General features: G+C 43.4%; 1 protein-coding gene across 1 annotated transcript in view; it reads right to left on the bottom strand.

Annotated features, from left to right (window-relative positions):
* Positions 1-4,587: 4,587 nt before the first annotated feature.
* The window catches only part of STAU2 (staufen double-stranded RNA binding protein 2), a 229,831-nt gene continuing 215,256 nt past the window's right edge, over positions 4,588-19,162 (bottom strand). The window contains exon 15 of the mRNA XM_066623815.1: positions 4,588-6,850. Coding sequence (XP_066479912.1) covers positions 6,817-6,850 — 34 coding nt within the window. The 3' untranslated portion in view covers positions 4,588-6,816. The remainder of the gene's footprint in view (positions 6,851-19,162) is intronic.

Below are 19,162 nucleotides of genomic sequence, written 5' to 3'. Positions count from 1 at the left end.
CTTGATCTTTAAAGAATGATTTATGAGTGGTGGATGTTGTGGGATTCTGTTTCTCATCTCACAATATGTGGCTCAGTCAGACTGCTGCAAAAACAGGTTTGCCAGTGTCTGGCTTTGCCTGTATGCAGGGTGATGCAAACACAAGGTCTTTGGGGCTCTGTCTTTTCAGTGTTTCATTTTGGCCAGTACTTCTTTCACATACTACATTCAAAAATCCCACTTCACTAGTTCCCCCTCCCCCCCAAATGACCTCAACCTAATGTCAATATCTTCTGCACTTAACTAATAACATGTTTAAGTATGTAAGGGACTTACAATGTGCCTGATGAAGGAAGGTAGAAACAGAGGGTGCTGACGTTTAATGGAGACAGTGCTGGAGTTGGGTGTGGTCCTGGAAAGGAAGAATCTGGGAAGGGGGCACGATCTCAGAAGTGAAAACTAGTCAGTGCATTTACAGAGAAGCCATCAATTTAGTAGTACAGTCAGTCTGCATCTTATGTGGACTCTCCTTGCACAAATGCAATTACATATACTTGGCAAAAACTTGGCAATAAAAAAGAAGAAAAAGAACAATTCCAGTAGTGCAGGCAATTCTGCCCACCATTCCAGTTACTAAAGACATGCCCCAGAGCGAACCTGAGACTGGAGAATGAAGCTGCTGTTTCTCAGTTGGTTGCAATTCCTGTCTGCCTCTTGTAATTTTTAAAGAGACAGTACATATTTTTTGGCTATGAGGAATTTTCGAGGTAGTTTTGAGGATATGCAATTTTGGCTTTAGATGCCGATATTGAAATGTGAACATTGTGTAAAATGCAGGCCAACTGTATATACATTTTTCCTCAGCCTGTATCAATAATTTATACTTATGTGAGAGAGTTCCATTATACTGGATGAAATCGAAGGACATTTGAGAACAAACTAGAATTAATTGACATGAAAGGCATTTTGTTTAAGAGCTGGAAACTGACTGCAGCACATTCATTGTCAAGAGGGAAATTTTAGACTGGAATTTAGGAAGGTGGAAAGGTAAGGAATGGAGAGCGTAAGAGGCTGCTGTGGAAGAAAGTTAATGTTGAAGTTATTTGTCACAGAAGCTTCGGGGATTCTTGGTGGCATCTGGGTAGAAGTTAAGCAGAAGGCATGTGTGGTCATATTACACCTTCCAAGGTCAATGAACTGAAGATCATGACTCCTCCTTATGCTTATGGAGAATACAGAGGGGATTCTCTCTGAACACCTCTGCCTACTATAGAAACATGTATGGAGGTGATTCTTGTGGAATGTCTTACCCTGCTTGAAAAGAAGGGAAAAAAAATACATGACAGTGGGCTGCTGCTGAAGTCCTGCTTTGTGGTATATGCTTTCACAGGTATGCGTGGTTGAGATGGAAACTGCAAAGCCCTTTATACATTAGGAACAAAGTAAATGGATCAATAGAAACCAACATATGCCTGTTAGATTTGATGGGTCTCCAATGGAGTCAATATGAGCAAACTGGGATGCTAGAAACAAGCCCTGTTCCCTTGGTGCTCACTGCAGGGACAGCAGCAGTTCTCAGAGTAATGGGGGACACATGGCGAGGAGCCGACCTGGCTATTAGCCCTTTATTCAAGCTGTCTTCTTGAGAGTGGTTCTGCAGCATCAGCCTGGAGCACAGGAAGCCAGGACAGGCTGGCTTTGGGGAAGGAAGAGACCATCTTGCCTACCGCTAAGTGTGAGCTGTCCAAGCTGCCTCCTAAGTGGCAGCAAGCGTGCCACTGCTTCTCGCAAGTAGTGGTGTCAAAGCTGAACTCCACAGCAGACAGATTCTGTTCTTCCTTGCGGCTATTGCAACCAAACCTCTTGCCAGCTGGTGTGTCCACAGCAGCAGCTCTGCCTGACCTGGTGATGTACACAGTTGGCATGATTTTTTCCTCTAAGCCAGGGGTGTCCAAAGTTTTTGGCAGGAGGGCCACATTGTCTCTCTGACACTATGTCAGGGGCCGGGGGGGGGGAAGAATTAATTTACATTTAAAATTTGAATACATTTACATACATTTACATAAATGAATATATTAAAGATGAACTTATATGAATGAATGAAGGTCTTGCAATAGCTCAAGGCCTATAAAAGGCCTTGCACAAAGCAAGCCTGGCATTTCCTTTGCTGCTGCTACTGCATCACAGATGTGAAACAGCAAGCAGTGGAGGGAGCCCTCATCCCACAGCTAACACGAGAGGTCAAACAGTCGCCCTCACTCTGAGAGCAGTTGCGTCGGGCCAGTGTGGGCTCCAACGAAGCTCTAGAGGGCCAGAGGCTCATTGGAGACTGGGGGCTCCCTGAGGGCCGCATTGAGAGGCCTCAAGGGCCGCATGTGGCCCCAGGGCCGGGGTTTGGGCACCCCTGCTCTAAGCAATGGGTGGATTTTCAACCTTTTTCATCTCCCAGCACACACTGTCAAGGCACATCATCAGTTTTTTTCACAATTGACAAGGCACATAATGCTGCTGCTGGTGGGGCTCCCATATTAGCAGTACTAATAACTGATCCTTCTCCAAACTCCCCTGGCACTCCTGCAGACTGACTGAAAATCACTGCTCCAAAACATGACCGCAAAATTAAACTCATTGGGTGGGGGGCTTTAGTCACTTATGGGTGTCTTTTTCCCCATGACAAATACTATTATGTGATATCCCTCCCACGCCAGGGTGCCTCCCACACAACAAGAAAATGTCTGGCTCTCCTGCATCAGTTATGCCTGCTGTGGTTTTAACTGTCTGGAAAGGCTCTATTACATGGCAAAGAAATGGAATGATGAGGATGCTGACCACAGATGGTCAAGGCAGTCTAGGCAGCCTCCCTAGGACAAATTCCACAGCTGCACCTTTCTGAATGTTCATTAGTAGCCTCTGGCCAATGCTGCAAATTGGTCCGGCAAAGTGGGACCTACCTTGGTCACATGCATGTATAACAGAGGAATTTGCTTGGGGTAAGAATGCTTTGGAAGTGCCTGAAACAAGAACAAGGTACGCTTGTTGCAAAGTCAATCACATGTTGGCAACCTTCAGTCTCGAAAGACTATGGTATCGCGCTCTGAAAGGTGGTTCTGGAACAGCGTCTAGTGTGGCTGAAAAGGCCAATTCAGGAGTGACAATCCCTTCCACACCTGGGGCAAGTGCAGTCTGTCCCTGGTCTGTCTCCCTGGCTATGGGCCTTCCTTCTTTGCCTCTTAGCCTCAGACTGTTGGCCAAGTGTCTCTTCAAACTGGGAAAGGCCATGCTGCACAGCCTGCCTCCAAGCGGGCCGCTCAGAGGCCAGGGTTTCCCACCTGTTGAGGTCCACTCCTAAGGCCTTCAGATCCCTCTTGCAGATGTCCTTGTATCGCAGCTGTGGTCTACCTGTAGGGCGCTTTCCTTGCACGAGTTCTCCATAGAGGAGATCCTTTGGGATCCGGCCATCATCCATTCTCACGACATGACCAAGCCAATGCAGGCGTCTCTGTTTCAGCAGTGCATACATGCTAGAGATTCCATCTGCATAGAGCTATTTTATAATGAGAGTGGATTACCCTTCTCAGTTGCTCATGCCATGTAAACAGTAGAAATGGGTGAGCAGATACGGTGTTATGTACCTTGCAAGTAAAGTTTCCAAGTGATTAGTGTTTATGGGAACTGTTCCGCTAGGCTGGTTTGCTATCAAAAAATGCATCTACAAACATTTGAGTATCCAGGTATGATTCAAGTAACTCCCTGAAATCACAGAGAAGAGCTCCTGAAGCAGCTGCACTCTAAACCAGGCCTGTCCATTTCCTGATGACCTCCCCCCCTTGGAAAACCAGATATGGGAAGTTTGAAAAAAAGATTAATAGATATTTTTGCCCTTAATAGATATATAAAAGGAAATAGTCAAAAGTCTTTGGCACCTTTGAAGGATGCATACCATGACATAAAATGTTGGCAAAGCTGTCATATTTGTACTTGGATTGTGCCAGCCTCATGGCGTATATCTGCCTGAAAGCACCCATAAACCAATTGAATTCATCAAGGTCCTCGATCTGAGGTGCAGCTTAGCTAGAGGCATGGAACTCACAATTGGTGAATGCCAGACACACATGGCACTTACATGAGAGACACACTGATGGGCTGTATTCAGCATTCAAGTCAAAGTATGTGGTCATGTTTGTACTAAAATGTTGTCTAATCACAGTCACATTACTGCAAATTGGTATAATTCCAGTCTTGGTGGATAGATAACACAATGGGACTGTTTTAAATCACCACATCTTCTGTTGAGTCATCATCTGTGTTTGTTGAAAATTTTTCTGACACTGGGTAAGCATCAGTACAGCTCAAAGCACAGTGGTCCATTCTGACCTAGCCTGAGTCACCAAAGGCTGGGGTAGTGATGGAGGGTTAGGAAGAGTTGCTAAATGTGATTGCACAAAAAGCTTTTAGACACACACTTTGAGAAGCAAATGACTAAATTCTTGCAGTTCTGTTTTGAAAAATGTGCTTTTCTTTGCAAATACTTTTGGAACAGAAATTGCACCCTAAAAGCAAATGAAATTCTAAAACTATTTTAAATTATAGACAATACAGTAACCCGCTAGTCTATTATTACTATAAAGTAGTACATTATTTACATACAACTTGAAGTGAAAATATGCAAGCTTTTGGAACTGTGAGAGATGCAAGAATAAAAGGTTCCTTCTAGTAACCGGTGGGTCTATATCAATATAGATGGCATAAATGTGTTGGAAAAAACCAAAAAGGTGTCCTGTCTCCACATTTGAATAAGCTGAAGAAGAAAAACAACACCAGAATTCACAAATTTGAGGCACAATAATACAGGAATCAAAGAAATAAATGACAAAAAATACAATTTCTAAAGCTACATAAATGTTGAAACACATGTACTATAAAACAGGTCTGAGAATTCCAAAAGGCCAAACCCACAGACACACAAATACGCAATGCCAAGATACTATACTTTTTAGTATGCAATTACTTTTAACACATGCAATTAAACAACAAATACATGGATCAAATTCCAATTGGAAGCAGTCCACTGCTGCATTTCAGATTAGCTGCCTTGGGTCCCCTTGGAGAGAAAGGTGGGGTAAAAATGCCATACAGAAGTAAATTACCCCAAATCATAGGGAATGTATCACTTGGACAAATGTTTCTCTGATGCACACTAAAATCTTAGAAAGCAGCTCATCTGCTTCCTTACTTTGCACCTGGTCCGGTCTCTTCAGACACAGACGTTCAGGTTTAATTTACAGGGACTGTGCAAACGAAAGTGGTTCTTCAGTCACACGTTCCTTTTAAATCAAACCAGTAACCCCACAATTTTACAACTGAAGAAACCACGTGAGGAGCACAGTAAGCGGCTGCTTTTATTATTATTACGCAGAGGAAGTAGACCTGAGATGGCACTGGGCAACACTCCAGGTTGTGCTGCCCCCCTGAGACTGGGGGCACTTGGAAGCTGTTGATTGCTCCAACTGTAGGGGCTTGTGTGTGTGTGTTCAATCTATGCATTTCAGTGACAGAGGAAATGGCATCTGCTGATCCACATGTGTGTAAAGGCAGAGGAGATTTGTTGATTTATCAGATAACTAAATATTGTAAATGGTGCTATCTTCAAGTGAACATCAAGGCTGGCTCATTGGCTGCATAGCAAGGTGCATCAATACCTCTAAAAACCATGTGCAACAAGCATACAATGAGAACAGTGCGTGTACTGTAGTTAGAACATGCTAAAAAGGCAACATTGTCCTGGCAGTTTTTCTGCGGAACGCACTGCCTTTTCTACAAGAAAAAAACAACCCCACACTATTTACAATATAACGTAATCAAGTATTCTTAATTTTCAATACAGAATCCTGTTTACCAAGGCAGGTCAAGTTGCCTTCCAAACCAGCTAGCTAGTACTGATTTTAAATAATGGTTTTTGCAAAGCTTGTCACTGGCATGATCTCTCAGGAGCTTAGATAACAGGATCCTTTGTTTTCCTAATCCAATTTAGAGCCCGGGTAGCTGCAAAGGTTGAGAAACAGCTAACGCTCAGTGAACAGGAAAGTTAGTGGTCTGCAACTAAGACATCAAAGACAAGTTTTGGTGGTCTAAAAGTCAAGGCTCTCTCAAGACATACCAAATAACATACTCTGAACTCAAATGCTCCATCACAAACTATGGTTTTTTAAAAAGTGAGAGAGAGAGAGAGAGAGAGAGAGAGAGAGAGAGAGGAGGGAGAAGAGGGAGGGGGCAGGGCAGTAAAATAATAAAATAGTTGCTTCATGGGCAAGTTGCTACTCTGGAGCTATTTTTGGTGTGCGTGAATTAATCCCCCCTCCCTTTCGTCCCAACTAGGTTCACCTCAAAACATGGCTAGTTTGGGCAAAAAAGAGTTTGGGTGGAAGTTCTGTACACGTCTTCAATATGCAGTTCAATTATTATTGTGTGTTTCAACCTTATAATGTCAGCTACTGAGCCAATTTTTGCGTTCCCCTGTTCTTCTGGAGACAGTTTGCTCATTACTTTGTGGCATTTTTAGTTTATCCTAATAAAGGTATTGCTCTACGGAAGCTTTTGAACTTGGATAATTTGCAGGATCCTTGGCATTGTAGTTTATTGAGGGTGTCAAGGACTCCTTTGCAGATATACTCAATTCTACCCACTCAATTCCATCGGCTCTCACTCACCAAGAACTTATAATTGCCAGGTCTTCTTGATAAGAGGTAGCGATGCTTAAATCAGTTGCAGTCTGTAGTGTGGATTCACCCCATTCCTCTGAGTCATGGACGATGTAAAGACCACCTGGTCCAACCTCAATCACAAGGCACCTGGCATCTCCTTACAGATCAACCTGCGCAATTAAGACATCAGCAGGACAGTTAATTGTGTATTTACAGATGGATACATCTTTTAAAAAATCATCCCTAAATTGGGTATTTATGAAGAATCTGCAAAGTAATGGTGCTGCACGATTACATTGATCTTCCTTTGATGTATGCTATGGTGGTAATTACAGATACGATTAAAGGGATAGAGGCCCTTCAGAGGCCACAGAGGCCTAGTCCCTTCCCACTAGCACATGGACCTTTAAAATGACTTTTCTTGTGGAGGATGCCTATCACTGGTTCCTGGAATTAAAAAAAAATTAAAATGTATGCATGTTCTAATACAATTAAACATTGCTTTCAGTGAAATATTGTAAAGGCAGCACAAGAGACTGGTAACAAAATCAAATGAATCAATGACAAAAACCAAAACTAAAGCTGCAATCCTAGTATACACCCTTACTTGGAAGTCTCACTGAACTCCTGATTAAATATGCACTGGACTGGGCTGCACAATTACAAACAGCAAAGAACAGTCACAAAGCAAAACCATCAGCAGAAATAAACACAACAATCTTAAAAAGGCATTGATTAAAAAAAAAAAAAAGACCCATTCATTTGGTGCCTAAAATTCATTATCATCATCATGTTGGCAACCTTCAGTCTCGAAAGACTATGGTATCGCCCTCTGAAAGGTGGTTCTGGAACAGCATCTAGTGTGGCTGAAAAGGCCGATTCGGGAGTGACAGTCCCTTCCACACCAGGAGCAAGTGCAGTCTGTCCCTGGTCTGTCTCCCTGGCTATGGGCCTTCCTTCTTTGCCTCTTTGCCTCAATCTGTTGGCCAAGTGTCTCTTCAAACTAGGAAAGGCCATGCTGCACAGCCTGCCTCCAAGTGGGCCGCTCAGAGGCCAGGGTTTCCCACTTGTTGAGGTCCACTCCTAAGGCCTTCAGATCCCTCTTGCAGATGTCCTTGTATCGCAGCTGTGGTCTACCTGTAGGGCGCTTTCCTTGCACGAGTTCACCATAGAGGAGATCCTTTGGGATCTGGCCATCATCCATTCTCACAACATGACTGAGCCAACGCAGGCGTCTCTGTTTCAGCAGTACATACATGCTAGAGATTCCAGCTCGTTCCAGGACTGTGTTGTTTGGAACTTTGTCCTGCCAGGTGATGCCGAGGATGCATCGGACGCAGCGCATGTGGAAAGCGTTCAGTTACCTCTCCTGTTGTGAGCAAAGAGTCCATGACTCGCTGCAGTACAAAAGTATACTCAGGACGCAAGCTCTGTAGACCTGGATCTTGGTATGTTCCGTCAGCTTCTTGTTGGACCAGACTCTCTTTGTGAGTCTGGAAAACGTGGTAGCTGCTTTACTGATGCGTTTGTTTAGCTCGGTATAGAGAGAAAGAATTCATTAAAGCATGCACAAAGTGTACACCGTAGCAGGGTGTTGTACTACTAAGAAGGCCTGAACTTTCCAGCCACTTCCTGCTTGACTTCCCCAGGTAGGAAGCAGCTGGAGAAGAACTTGTCAAAGTGATCTCACAGTGGACAGGTTTGTATGGGAACAAACAATCCTCTAGATCAGTGGTTCTCACACATTTAGCACCAGGACCCACTTTTTAGAATGAGAATCTGTCAGGACCCGCCAGAAGTGATGTCATGACCAGAAGTGACATCATCAAGCAGGAACATTTTTAGCAATCCTAGGCTGCAATCCTACCCACACTTACCTAGACCCATTTGGGTAAGTCCCATATACTATCATTGTTAAAAGAATATTCATAGTAGCATATTAAAAGTACAGGTTTGTACTTCCCCAAATGCAATCGCATACCATGGTAGAATCAAGTCTAATATATAAAAAATAAAATATTGAAATGAATGGGGACCCACCTGAAATTGTCTTGTGACCCACCTAGTATGTCCTGACCCACAGTTTGAGAAACACTGCTCTAGATACCCTGGTGCTCGAGTTTTATAGGGTGAGATCACTGCTTTGAATTGAGCCTGCAAGTGCTAGGAGGTGGCTAGGAGATGTCAAGCTTGATTGTCACATCAAGTGACTTATTGCCCATGCCCATATAGACCATTACAATGCAATACTCATTTTACAAGTAAAACACCCAGTTTGGTTTCTCAAAAACTGTGAATTATCATGTGACCATAGGACCCACTGAGGAGGGACTAAAGGTCAGTGAAAGGGCACATATGTCAAAGCACATACCAAAGTTTCAGTCTCTGGCATTGCCAGGTAGGACTGGAACGCTCTAGATCTGGCAAGGAGTGTAGGCAATACTGAGCTATGTGAACCAGAGCTGCAGCTACACAAGGCAGCTCCAAATGTTCCTAAATTTTAATATCAGGTTTGTAAAAACAGCTTTAAAAATAAAAACACATCTTCCTCATATGGCATGTTTGGCATGCAAATTGTTAGACAATTTTAACAACAAGAAACAAAACTTTCTGTGTTTTCCATTTTGCTCACAGGTCCTCAAATTTAGGAAAGAAACTCTATTTTAAGACGCCCAAATGGTCTAGTTCAGTGTTATTCAAACTGTGCGGCGCGGCTCTTTAGGGAGGTGCCAGGAACTGAAAGGGGAGGCGCGGGATGTCCTCTCGCAGCGATACAGTCACACCCCTGGGCAGAATACGGAGCCCGTCTTCTGCCTGTGCGCTTTTTTTTAAAGCAGAAGAAACGGGAGTTGAAAGCAGGAGTTTGAAGCAGAAGAAACGGCTGCTGCTGCCCCGCACTCTTCTCCCTCCATTGCGAGGCTGCCGCTGTACCGAGCATGCTCGGCTTGCAGTCCTTAACCCTCGCTGACCGTCAGAAAGAAACCCTCCTTGATCCTTGTCTGGTTGGTTCCTAGTTCCCAGCCTGGGATCACTTCTCATCAAAGTGAAATCTCTTTTCAACCCCCTCCCTCTTCCACTCCACCCTTTTGATCTCCAAACCTTCCCGCTTTCCTCCCCCTCCCCAAATAAAACGCTCCCTATTTTACCAGTCACCAGGGGTTTTAAAGTTGCTTCCATGCAGTTGGCAAAGGGTGGAGAGAGAGAGAAGCACACGCTTTACTTGGCCAGCAGCAGAAAAAGGGTACCGTTTTTTAAGTGATTTATTAATCTTGTTGTTTGACTGAAGAGGAGAGGCTGTATTTTTAAAGTGATTAATCTTGCTATTTGAAGGGAATACTTATCAGCCATTGATGAAGTGATTGCCAGCCCAATCCTAACCACACTTTCCTGGGAGTAAGCCCCATTGACTCTAATGGGACTTACTTCTGCGTAGACATGCATAGGCTTGCTCTGTGCATCTCCTAGTATAGGAGACAAATCAGCTTCCTAACCAAACCCGTATCAGCTCTGATATATTTCCATGGTCTATTTTTGTTTTCCCCACCAGCTGCTGGAAAAATTTAATTTCATTAAATTAAGAAAGGGTTCAATCCTATCCAAGGAGAATGGGAGAAATGACTAGTTGGATTGGGGTCCACAGGTGTGTGTGTGTGTGTATTGTTGGTCAGATTGGTTGTTCACAAAGTTCATTTGATAAAACAATTCTATTGGTATGCTTACAAAGTTAAAAAAATGAGTCCTCCTGGACCAGACAAAATCTACCTACTCCAGCATCCTGTCTCCAACAGTGATCAGCAGCTGATCATTTATAAAGCATGTATATTGCTGTGTATTAATAATATATTTTTAAGATCTGCATTGAATTAATGATATGATTAATATAATTATTAAACTGAGCAAACTGAAGGACAGGCGAGGCTGTGAGAACATAGGCCTGAGAGCATGAGGCTAAGCAAATGCTGGAATCCCGTAGGGAAATTTTTTACAGCTGCTGGTGCTTCCTGTTCCTTGTAGCCTAAAGCATTTTTTACCCCCCCCCCATTTCCCTGTTCTGTTCTCCCTCAAGAGTAACTTCAGTGTGCTATCTGAAATCTTAAATGTTCCTGTTGCTGCTTTATACATTAAAAAAGTATGTGTTCAATGCAAGAAGACATGGATGGGATCCAGGAAGGTGGCATGCTATTTCATGCTCAAGGATTGGGACTTTTCAGTCCGTCCATTCCCACCACAGCTTGTCAGAATGCCAGATGCAAGGGAGGGCACCAGGATGAGGTCTCTTGTTATCTGGTGTGCTCCCTGGGGCATTTGGTGGGCCGCTGTGAGATACAGGAAGCTGGACTAGATGGGCCTATGGCCTGATCCAGTAGGGCTGTTCTTATGTTCTTATATCTGGACTTTCAGAAAGCGTTCGACACAGTCCCTTACCAAAGGCTACTGAAAAAACTCCACAGTCAGGGAATTAGAGCGCAGGTTCTCTCATGGATTGAGAACTGGTTGAAGACCAGGAAACAGAGAGTGGGTGTCAATGGGCAATTTTCACAATGGAGAGAGGTGCACCCCAAGGATCTGTCCTGGGACCGGTGCTTTTCAACCTCTTCATAGATGACCTGGAGACGGGTGAGCAGAGAGGTGGCTAAGTTTGCAGACGACACCAAACTTTTCTAAGTAGTGAAGACCAGAAGTGATTGTGAGGAGCTCCAGAAAGATCTATCCAAACAGGCAGAATGGGCAGCAAAATGGCAGATGCGTTTCAATGTAAGTAAGGGTAAAGTCATGCACATTGGGGCAAAAAATCAAAACTTCACATATTGGCTGATGGGTTCTGAGCTGTCTGAGACAGATCAGGAGAGAGATCTTGGGGTGGTGGTGGACAGGTCGATGAAAGTGTCAACCCAATGTGCGGCGGCAGTGAAGAAGGCCAATTCTATGCTTGGGATCATTGGAAAAGGTATTGAGAACAAAACAGCTAATATTGTAATGCCGTTGTACAAATTGATGGTAAGGCCACACCTGGAGTATTGCATCCAGTTCTGGTCGCCACATCTCAAAAAGGACATAGTGGAAATGGAAAAGGTGCAAAAGAGAGCGACTAAGATGATTTACTGGGCTGGGGCACCTTCCCTATGAGGAAAGGCTATGGCATTTGGGCCTCTTCAGCCTAGAAAAGAGACGCCTGAGGGGGGACATGATTGAGACATACAAAATTATGCAGGGGAAGGATAAAGTGGATAGAGAGAATGTTCTTTACACTCTCACATAACACCAGAATCAGGGGATATCCACTAAAATTGAGTGTTGGGAGAGTTAGGACAGAGAAAATTACTCAGCATGTGGTCGGTCTGTGGAACTCCTTACCACAGGATGTGGTGATGGCGTCTGGCCTGGACGCCTTTAAAAGGGGGACAAGTTTCTGGAGGAAACATCCATTACGGGTTACAAGCCATGATGTGTATGTGCAACCTCCTGATTTTAGAAATGGGTTATGTCAGAGTGCCAGATGCAAGGGAGGGAACCAGGATGCAGGTCTCTTGTTATCTGGTGTGCTCCCTGAGCCATTTGGTGGGTTGCTGTTAGATATAGGAAGCTGGACTAGATGGGCCTATGACCTGATCCAGTGGGGTTGTTCTTATGTTCTCTTTTTGTGGTAGACTGACAAATATTTCAGTGTTCATGCGTTGTGAACCACACTAATGTCTGTGGAAAGAAAATAGGAAGGATGGGGGGGGAAATGTGAAATTTTACATCTTAGTAAATAAGACACTTAGTAGATATGGACACTATCTGGTGTCCATATAATTTGTGGTTGTTTATTCAGAATAGTTTGCATTTCTGTCAGATTAATTCTAACTCCAATTTCCGGGTTCTTGATGATCTTGTGCAAGCCTGGAGCCTTATTTAAAATGTGCGTGGGATGTAATGGTTATTTATATTTCATGAAGAGAAATGAAAATGGCACCCAATCCTGCTTTTCTTATAAAATGAAAACCAATCTCAACAGAGCAGCCTGAAGGTTCTGGAACGAGGAACTCACTGTTATGCCACTGTTAAGATTACACAAGCTAATTTAAAAGAAAATACACAAAGAGGCCATTAATTATCCAAAATGTACTAAATATAAGATGATTTAGCAGCAAATCCACACAAGCACAGCTTTACAAGAAATCTGAAAATTCAATCCGCTTGACAGGATTACGGTAAAAGGAGTTTGCTGGATTGGCTTGCTGGTGATTCAGAAAAGAAAATCCAGTACACAATCTTTTGGCAGCACAGACTGCGTGGACCTTGACCTCTGAATAAGTATGACTATTACTTTCAACAGCAGTGTGTGTGGGAGTTTGTGTGCGGCCAGCTGAGTGAGAGAGAAAGCACCTCAGCTGGGGTTTTCCTTTCACATTACGGAAAGTGATACAAACTCATGAATGAGCAGAAGAGCAACTGTACTGGAATTTGTTCACGCCTACTAGTCTGGTATTTTGTGAAATATATTTCAGTTTCTGTGTTATCTCTGAATACATTGGCAAATATTCCCCAGTATCTCATGAATATTGCCTCATAAAGTCTCTTTGGTCCACTGTCTTCCCATTTGGTGCTTAAAATATGGCAGGATCCCACAGTTACGAAAAGCCTCCTAGATAAAGACATTTGTCTTCAATGAATACTGCAAATAAGAATGTAAAGCGGAAAAGCCTTTTATAGAACTGAGTAAAGATACGGCACACATCACACTTTTTGCCAAGTGCTAGGGGACTTGCCCAGATTTTCTCCTGAGAGGAAATATGTCAGGGAAACTCTGAAAGAGATTCTGTCATGCGTGATAAGTGCATTTTTATTGGGGCGAGGTTAAGAAAGGCATATTTATGCTTCTGAGGCTGCAGTGGTTATATCACATGTTTCATGCCAGTGTTCCAGTAGAAAAACAGTCACTTGAAAGTGTATTCACACCTTACTTTCTCCTCAACACATGTTATAACTTCATGCCGCTAGTACAGCACAGTGACTAGGAGGTTGAGCTGCCAATCGAAACCTCCTAGTTTGAGTCTCTTTTCTGCCATGAACTCACTAGGTGACCACAGGAAAGCCACTCCCAATCAACCCTAGCAGCCCTACACAACAGTACTTGTGTACCTTACAATGTTGTTATAAGGGCACCATCAAGATAATATGTGTGAAGTGCTTTGCACACTGAGAAAGTGCTGTACAAATAGCAACTATTATTATTATATCAGAAAAGTAACATACAAAGCAGGCCTCAAAAGCAGGGCCAGCCTCAGTTGTTGACCAAGCTGGCCTCCAGACCGGAGCACACAGCCATCCCAAAAAGGCACATTGCATTTTTTCTTAAAGATGGAACCAGCCAATGCAGCTGTTGTAAAGTCCCCTACACTGCTGCCCTACCACTCAGGTAAAGTCCCATGGGGAGGAATGGAGTATGGAGCTAGGTGAAGGTATCTCAAGGCCTTTCACAAACTGGTACCAGCCCTTGTAGAGTCCATGAGATTAATCTGCACTACTAGATACAGTGGAAACATGACCAATAAATAAATGATCTCTAACAATGGAAAATCTAATTAAGAAGCTGCTGTTTGATTAGAAATATATGACCTGAACATTCAAGGGCACTTTGGCGTACAAAGCTTCGTCCATTATAACCCAGAAGTGGCACTTAAGCAAATCTCTCGGGTAGATATTGTCTCTATGTGGTGCTTAAAATTACAACAGGATTACAAAATGCAGATAAGCCCATAGATGATGAAATCTATCTGCGCAGAGTTCAGAGTGTTTATTAAACTGGAATTTATTGGACTAGACTTGTATGTGGAAACTCTTTCTATGAACAAACAGTAACTTGCAAGGGAACAAACATTTATGTGCTTGTTTATTGAAAATTTATCTTTTCAATATGGAAGCTCACCACAATAACAGCAATTTAAAAATACGTCAACAGCTTAAAACAACACAGGATTAAATCACACAACATCATAAGGAGCAGCATAAAACCAGTGAAACTCAGGTGCTACAGTATTTTTCTGGTCTTGAAAGAAACACCAGAAGCAGGTGCCAGGTGAGTCACCTTGAAATAAGCATTCCAGAGACAGGGCAGAGAGATATGAGATCATTTCTCACAGGCCATCCCTGGGGCATTTGGTGGGCCGCTGTGAGATACAGGAAGCTGGACCAGATGGGCCTATGGCCTGATCCAGTGGGGCTGTTCTTATGTTCACAGGTCATGATCTGCCTAATTTAAAGGGCAGACATATGGGCCAGTACACATGGGAAGGCATAGTTCCTCAAGTCGCAAACAATGTAGGGCTTTAAATGAGTATAGCACTTTGAAGAGGCATCTTTTTAAATGGCAGATCTCTTATATTGAGTAGGGGGAGATCAACTGTCCCTATTCACCTCAGTGCAGTGTCTCTTCGAGTGGTTGCTTGCTGGTGTTCCTTTGGCTTCTTTTTAGCCCATTTGGGACTTGAGACTGAGTTTACTATGCTCTGTAAACCACTTTGTAAACTTCTCTTTTGTTGTTGTTGCTGAAAAGCAATATACAAATATATACTGTATAATAACAACCAGGGCCTCTGAGAGTAATTTTATCAGGGGGTACAAAGTTTCTTTTGGGGCCCTTTGCAAAGGGAGGGACAAAACAGGGTGGGGAGAGGTTAGAGACTGCTGGAAAAGTCTTTGGAGCCCAGGTCTACCAACCCATGTGGCATCAGTAGTGTCCTCAGCATCCCATGCAGGCAACAAGTCTGAGTAGATAGGAAAACGTAAGATTCCAGGAAATTTCTGGGCCCCCTTCTTTGGCTCCTGGTCCCCCCTTTTGACCCTGGGCCCGGGTACAAATTACCCCCTTTACCCCCTCTTCTAGGCCCTGATAACAACTGTGTGTGAAATTGGGCTAGCAGTCCCCAAAGTTGTCTGAAAACTGGCAAGATGTGCTTCTGTGCTTCCTAAACCTGGTCCATTAGCAGCTGTGAAGTTTCAAAGGCAGTCTCACACATAGCTCCAGTCACAGAAGGTGCAGGTAGTCAGTTGCTGGAGATTCTCGCCCCACTGCACCAATTGCAGCTTCCATGCTGCATTCCACACCATTCCTGTGAATCGCCCCTTTTGGGGAGGGGGATACTCAAGGAGGTGCATTTTCATTGCAAGGTGTGTGATTTTCATAGCAAGAGCTCTACTTATTATACAACCTGAAGTCTTTGTCACAGTGAGCTTTGTTTTTTGGTATGATCATGCATTCTGTAAAATCTTACCCTTTCAAAAAGAAAAATCGAACTTGACTGGCTTTGGGCTTCTACAACCTGAGCATGCTTGTTGATGCTATGCAACAAAAAAAGAACAAGACTGGGCAGGGAATGAAACAATCACCTTTATTGGTGTGTTTTTAGCTTATTCCAGGAACTGGATCTTCGTCCAAAATAAAATTGGGGGAGAAATATCAGATCAGTGACCCAGAGAATAGACACTCCACAGTCTCATAAAGAGGAGGTTAAATGAGCCAAGGCATTTAATTGGATGATCCCCTTTCTTCCTCTGTTGGTTGCAGCGAAAATACAAGTCTTTTGTTAGTAGTGATGGAAGGGGGGTTTGGACTGAACTTCCCTCATTTGATAGAACTGGGGCCATTGAAACCGTCTACCTCAAGTGTACTTGTATACTTTAAAAAAGTTTTAAGGGGGTGGCTGAACTAGCCGGTAGCAACAAAAACAAAAAAATCTGGCTCCTTAAGGCCTAACATTTATTTCAGCATAAGCCTTTATTTCAGCCTATGCCCTGGGGGCTGGGGATAAGAATAGGCCCTCAGTTTGGCTGTACTTGTTGTAAGAGGCGACTAAACAGCCACCAGGTAGATGGGACTCAATAGCCTGGGAAGGCAGCTCATCTGAGAGAAGGAAAACTCTGATCCCAAACCTCCACTGCCTTGTGGCTACATCCAGTTATGGAAAAGGCTTCAGGAGTCAACCTTGAGGCAAAATCCGGAGCCGGAGTCCCTGAGGCAGTTCATGGCTGAACACAGTCACGTTCTGGCAACTCCTGCGACGCCGCTGGAACCAACCGTATTGGCCTCTGCCTTTCCATTGGACCATTTCAGCAACGTGGACAGGGGGGATTTGCTGCATGGGAAACAGTCTATCCTCCATATCTACTTCACCCAGGCTTCGCGCACTGGAGAGGACACTCTGTTCCAGAACCACCATTCAGAGCGCGATACCATAGTCTTCCGAGACTGAAGGATGCCAACAATAGAAGCCTTCATGAACTACAGTAGCATAGAACTGTAGCATGGTGGGCTATTATTTCCCCACCAAAGTTCACCTATTTTTCTTTTTTTCTCATTCCCTTCCATTTCCTCAGTTTGTTTTCTTAAATTATAAGTTTTTTTTAAACAGTTATTTAGATCTGATAAATTGCTCGCGTATTATTATCGTTTTTAATATCACATTGCTATACATGAGACATCCAAAAAAGGAGGTCAATAATCCAGCGTCCATGAAATATTTTCCCCTCTGAAATGTTTATCTATAAAGTAATTACCAGTAACTTGTATTCTTGAGTCATTATTGTCTTGGCCTGATTTCCCCGTCTAATCTTCCTACTGTTTCCCAGTTGTTCTGTCTTGGGGAATACAAGTATAAATAAATTTATAACAGTGGTATACTAGTCCTATCCAATTTCACAGGATTTTCTGTGAGAATGCAACCTAGGAACTACCAAAGTGGATTGTCTATACATGACTAATCTATGGTTGTGGAGTGGAGGACTGTTAAACTCATTTTTGAGTACATTTTTGGGAATTTAAAGTTGCAAGTAGGAACAAAGATAACAGGAAGCATCTCCTTGCTCCAAGTAAAGAGAAGCCAGATGTCATTTGTTTGTTGACCGGAATATGGGAACTTGGACACAGAGCCTGGCACTGAAATCTTCATAAGAGAAACAAAAACAATAATTGAAAATACTTCATTTGCAGTTATTGTGAAAGCAAGATATGGAATTTCTCTGGAAAGGAGCCAAAAACACAGAAGGCAGTTCAGACAATCATAATGCCTTCATTCAAAATTGATAAAATAATTGTGCAGCAGTTGTCTGTTAAAAGTGACAGTCTAATTTAATGTTGTTCCTTACTATCCCAGTACTTCTCACTGGGTTTTTTTTTCCAGTTTTCAGGCTTCAGTTAATCTGTTTTCGTCAGGCAATGCTAAACTTGAGCGATTACGTTTACGAACATACAAACGAGCAAACTTGATACACTTGCGATAGGTGCCTACCCACATGTGCACACTCTGAAGCAGGATTGTGAAGTAGGTGAGTCTGAGGATCATACCTTTTGTGCTTAGCACCTGCTCAGTATGAAATTAGCAAATGGAGAACAAGGGTTTAACTCTCACACTGAAATCTGTGGGACAAAAATCCTTAAGGTTGACCAGGTTGTGCCAAAGATTTGTACATTCATAATGGATGCAACATTTGATGATGCCATTAATGAGACACTGGTGCAAATTCAAAGGATAAGAAAAAGGATTTGGACAGTGAAAAGGAAGTGCACCAAGTATGAAACTTTCATCAAAATGAAAAGCAGAAATCTTGTATCTCTTGGGATTAGACAAGAAGAGGCTGGGCAAATGAAGATAGGCTTCAGTTAGTGGCAAAAAAACTCTTTTGAAGAGAAGGTGTGAATCAACCTTGTTCAAGCACCAAAATGTCTGCCCCTTTTCTTTTTTAGTTCCCACACCCTCCCTATCATCATCACTGTGTCCATTGTTATAGTTGTAGTCTCCACTTCTCCTTCAATACTGATTGGATAGGACAAGCACAAGACTGGAAGAGGAAGTTTTTTTCTCACTTCAGTTCCTTGAAGGACAGCAAGTGAGAAGAAGATCAAGGCAGCCACAGAGTGGAGCTAGGTGGGCTGACATAGGTAGCAGGAGGCACAGAGTACCCCAGCCCACTTGCCACCCTACTCAAGACTGCTGCTCAAAGTGACTGCTGCACCTGGCCTCATGAGTGGGCCAGCCCAGGTGAAGCCTTGCAAAAATGAAATACAGGAATACCTTGATTTTCATCCTCTTAACTTCTGTCACTTTGTCCTTTTGACGTTTTCAATTTATAACTATTCAGTGTATGAGCAGGGTAGCGCCCCAGCATTCCCTATGCCCCAGTGTCACTCCCATAGCTGAGCACTCATGAGCCCAGACTGTTACCCTGCACATGCCCGATCTCTCTGATCTCGGAAGCTAAGCAGGGTCAGGCCTGGTTAGTACTTGGATGGGAGACTGCTTGGGAATACTGGGTGCTGTAGGCTTATACCATAGTCTTTCGAGACTGAAGGTTGCCAATCAACCATGAGCCCAGCAGCTCAGGCAATCCACCATCTGGACAGCAGTTACTTGAGCCTCTGAAATGGCTGAAGAAGCATTTCTTTAAGGGCAGGCAATCAATCTGCAGCAAGTGAGGAGAGTGGGTCTCCCCTCTGTGCATCA

Source organism: Tiliqua scincoides, chromosome 4 (assembly GCF_035046505.1).
Source record: "Tiliqua scincoides isolate rTilSci1 chromosome 4, rTilSci1.hap2, whole genome shotgun sequence".
Lineage (NCBI taxonomy): Eukaryota > Metazoa > Chordata > Lepidosauria > Squamata > Scincidae > Tiliqua > Tiliqua scincoides.
The sequence above is the reverse complement of the archived record's forward strand: the minus strand, read 5'-3'. Positions and strand labels throughout refer to the sequence as shown.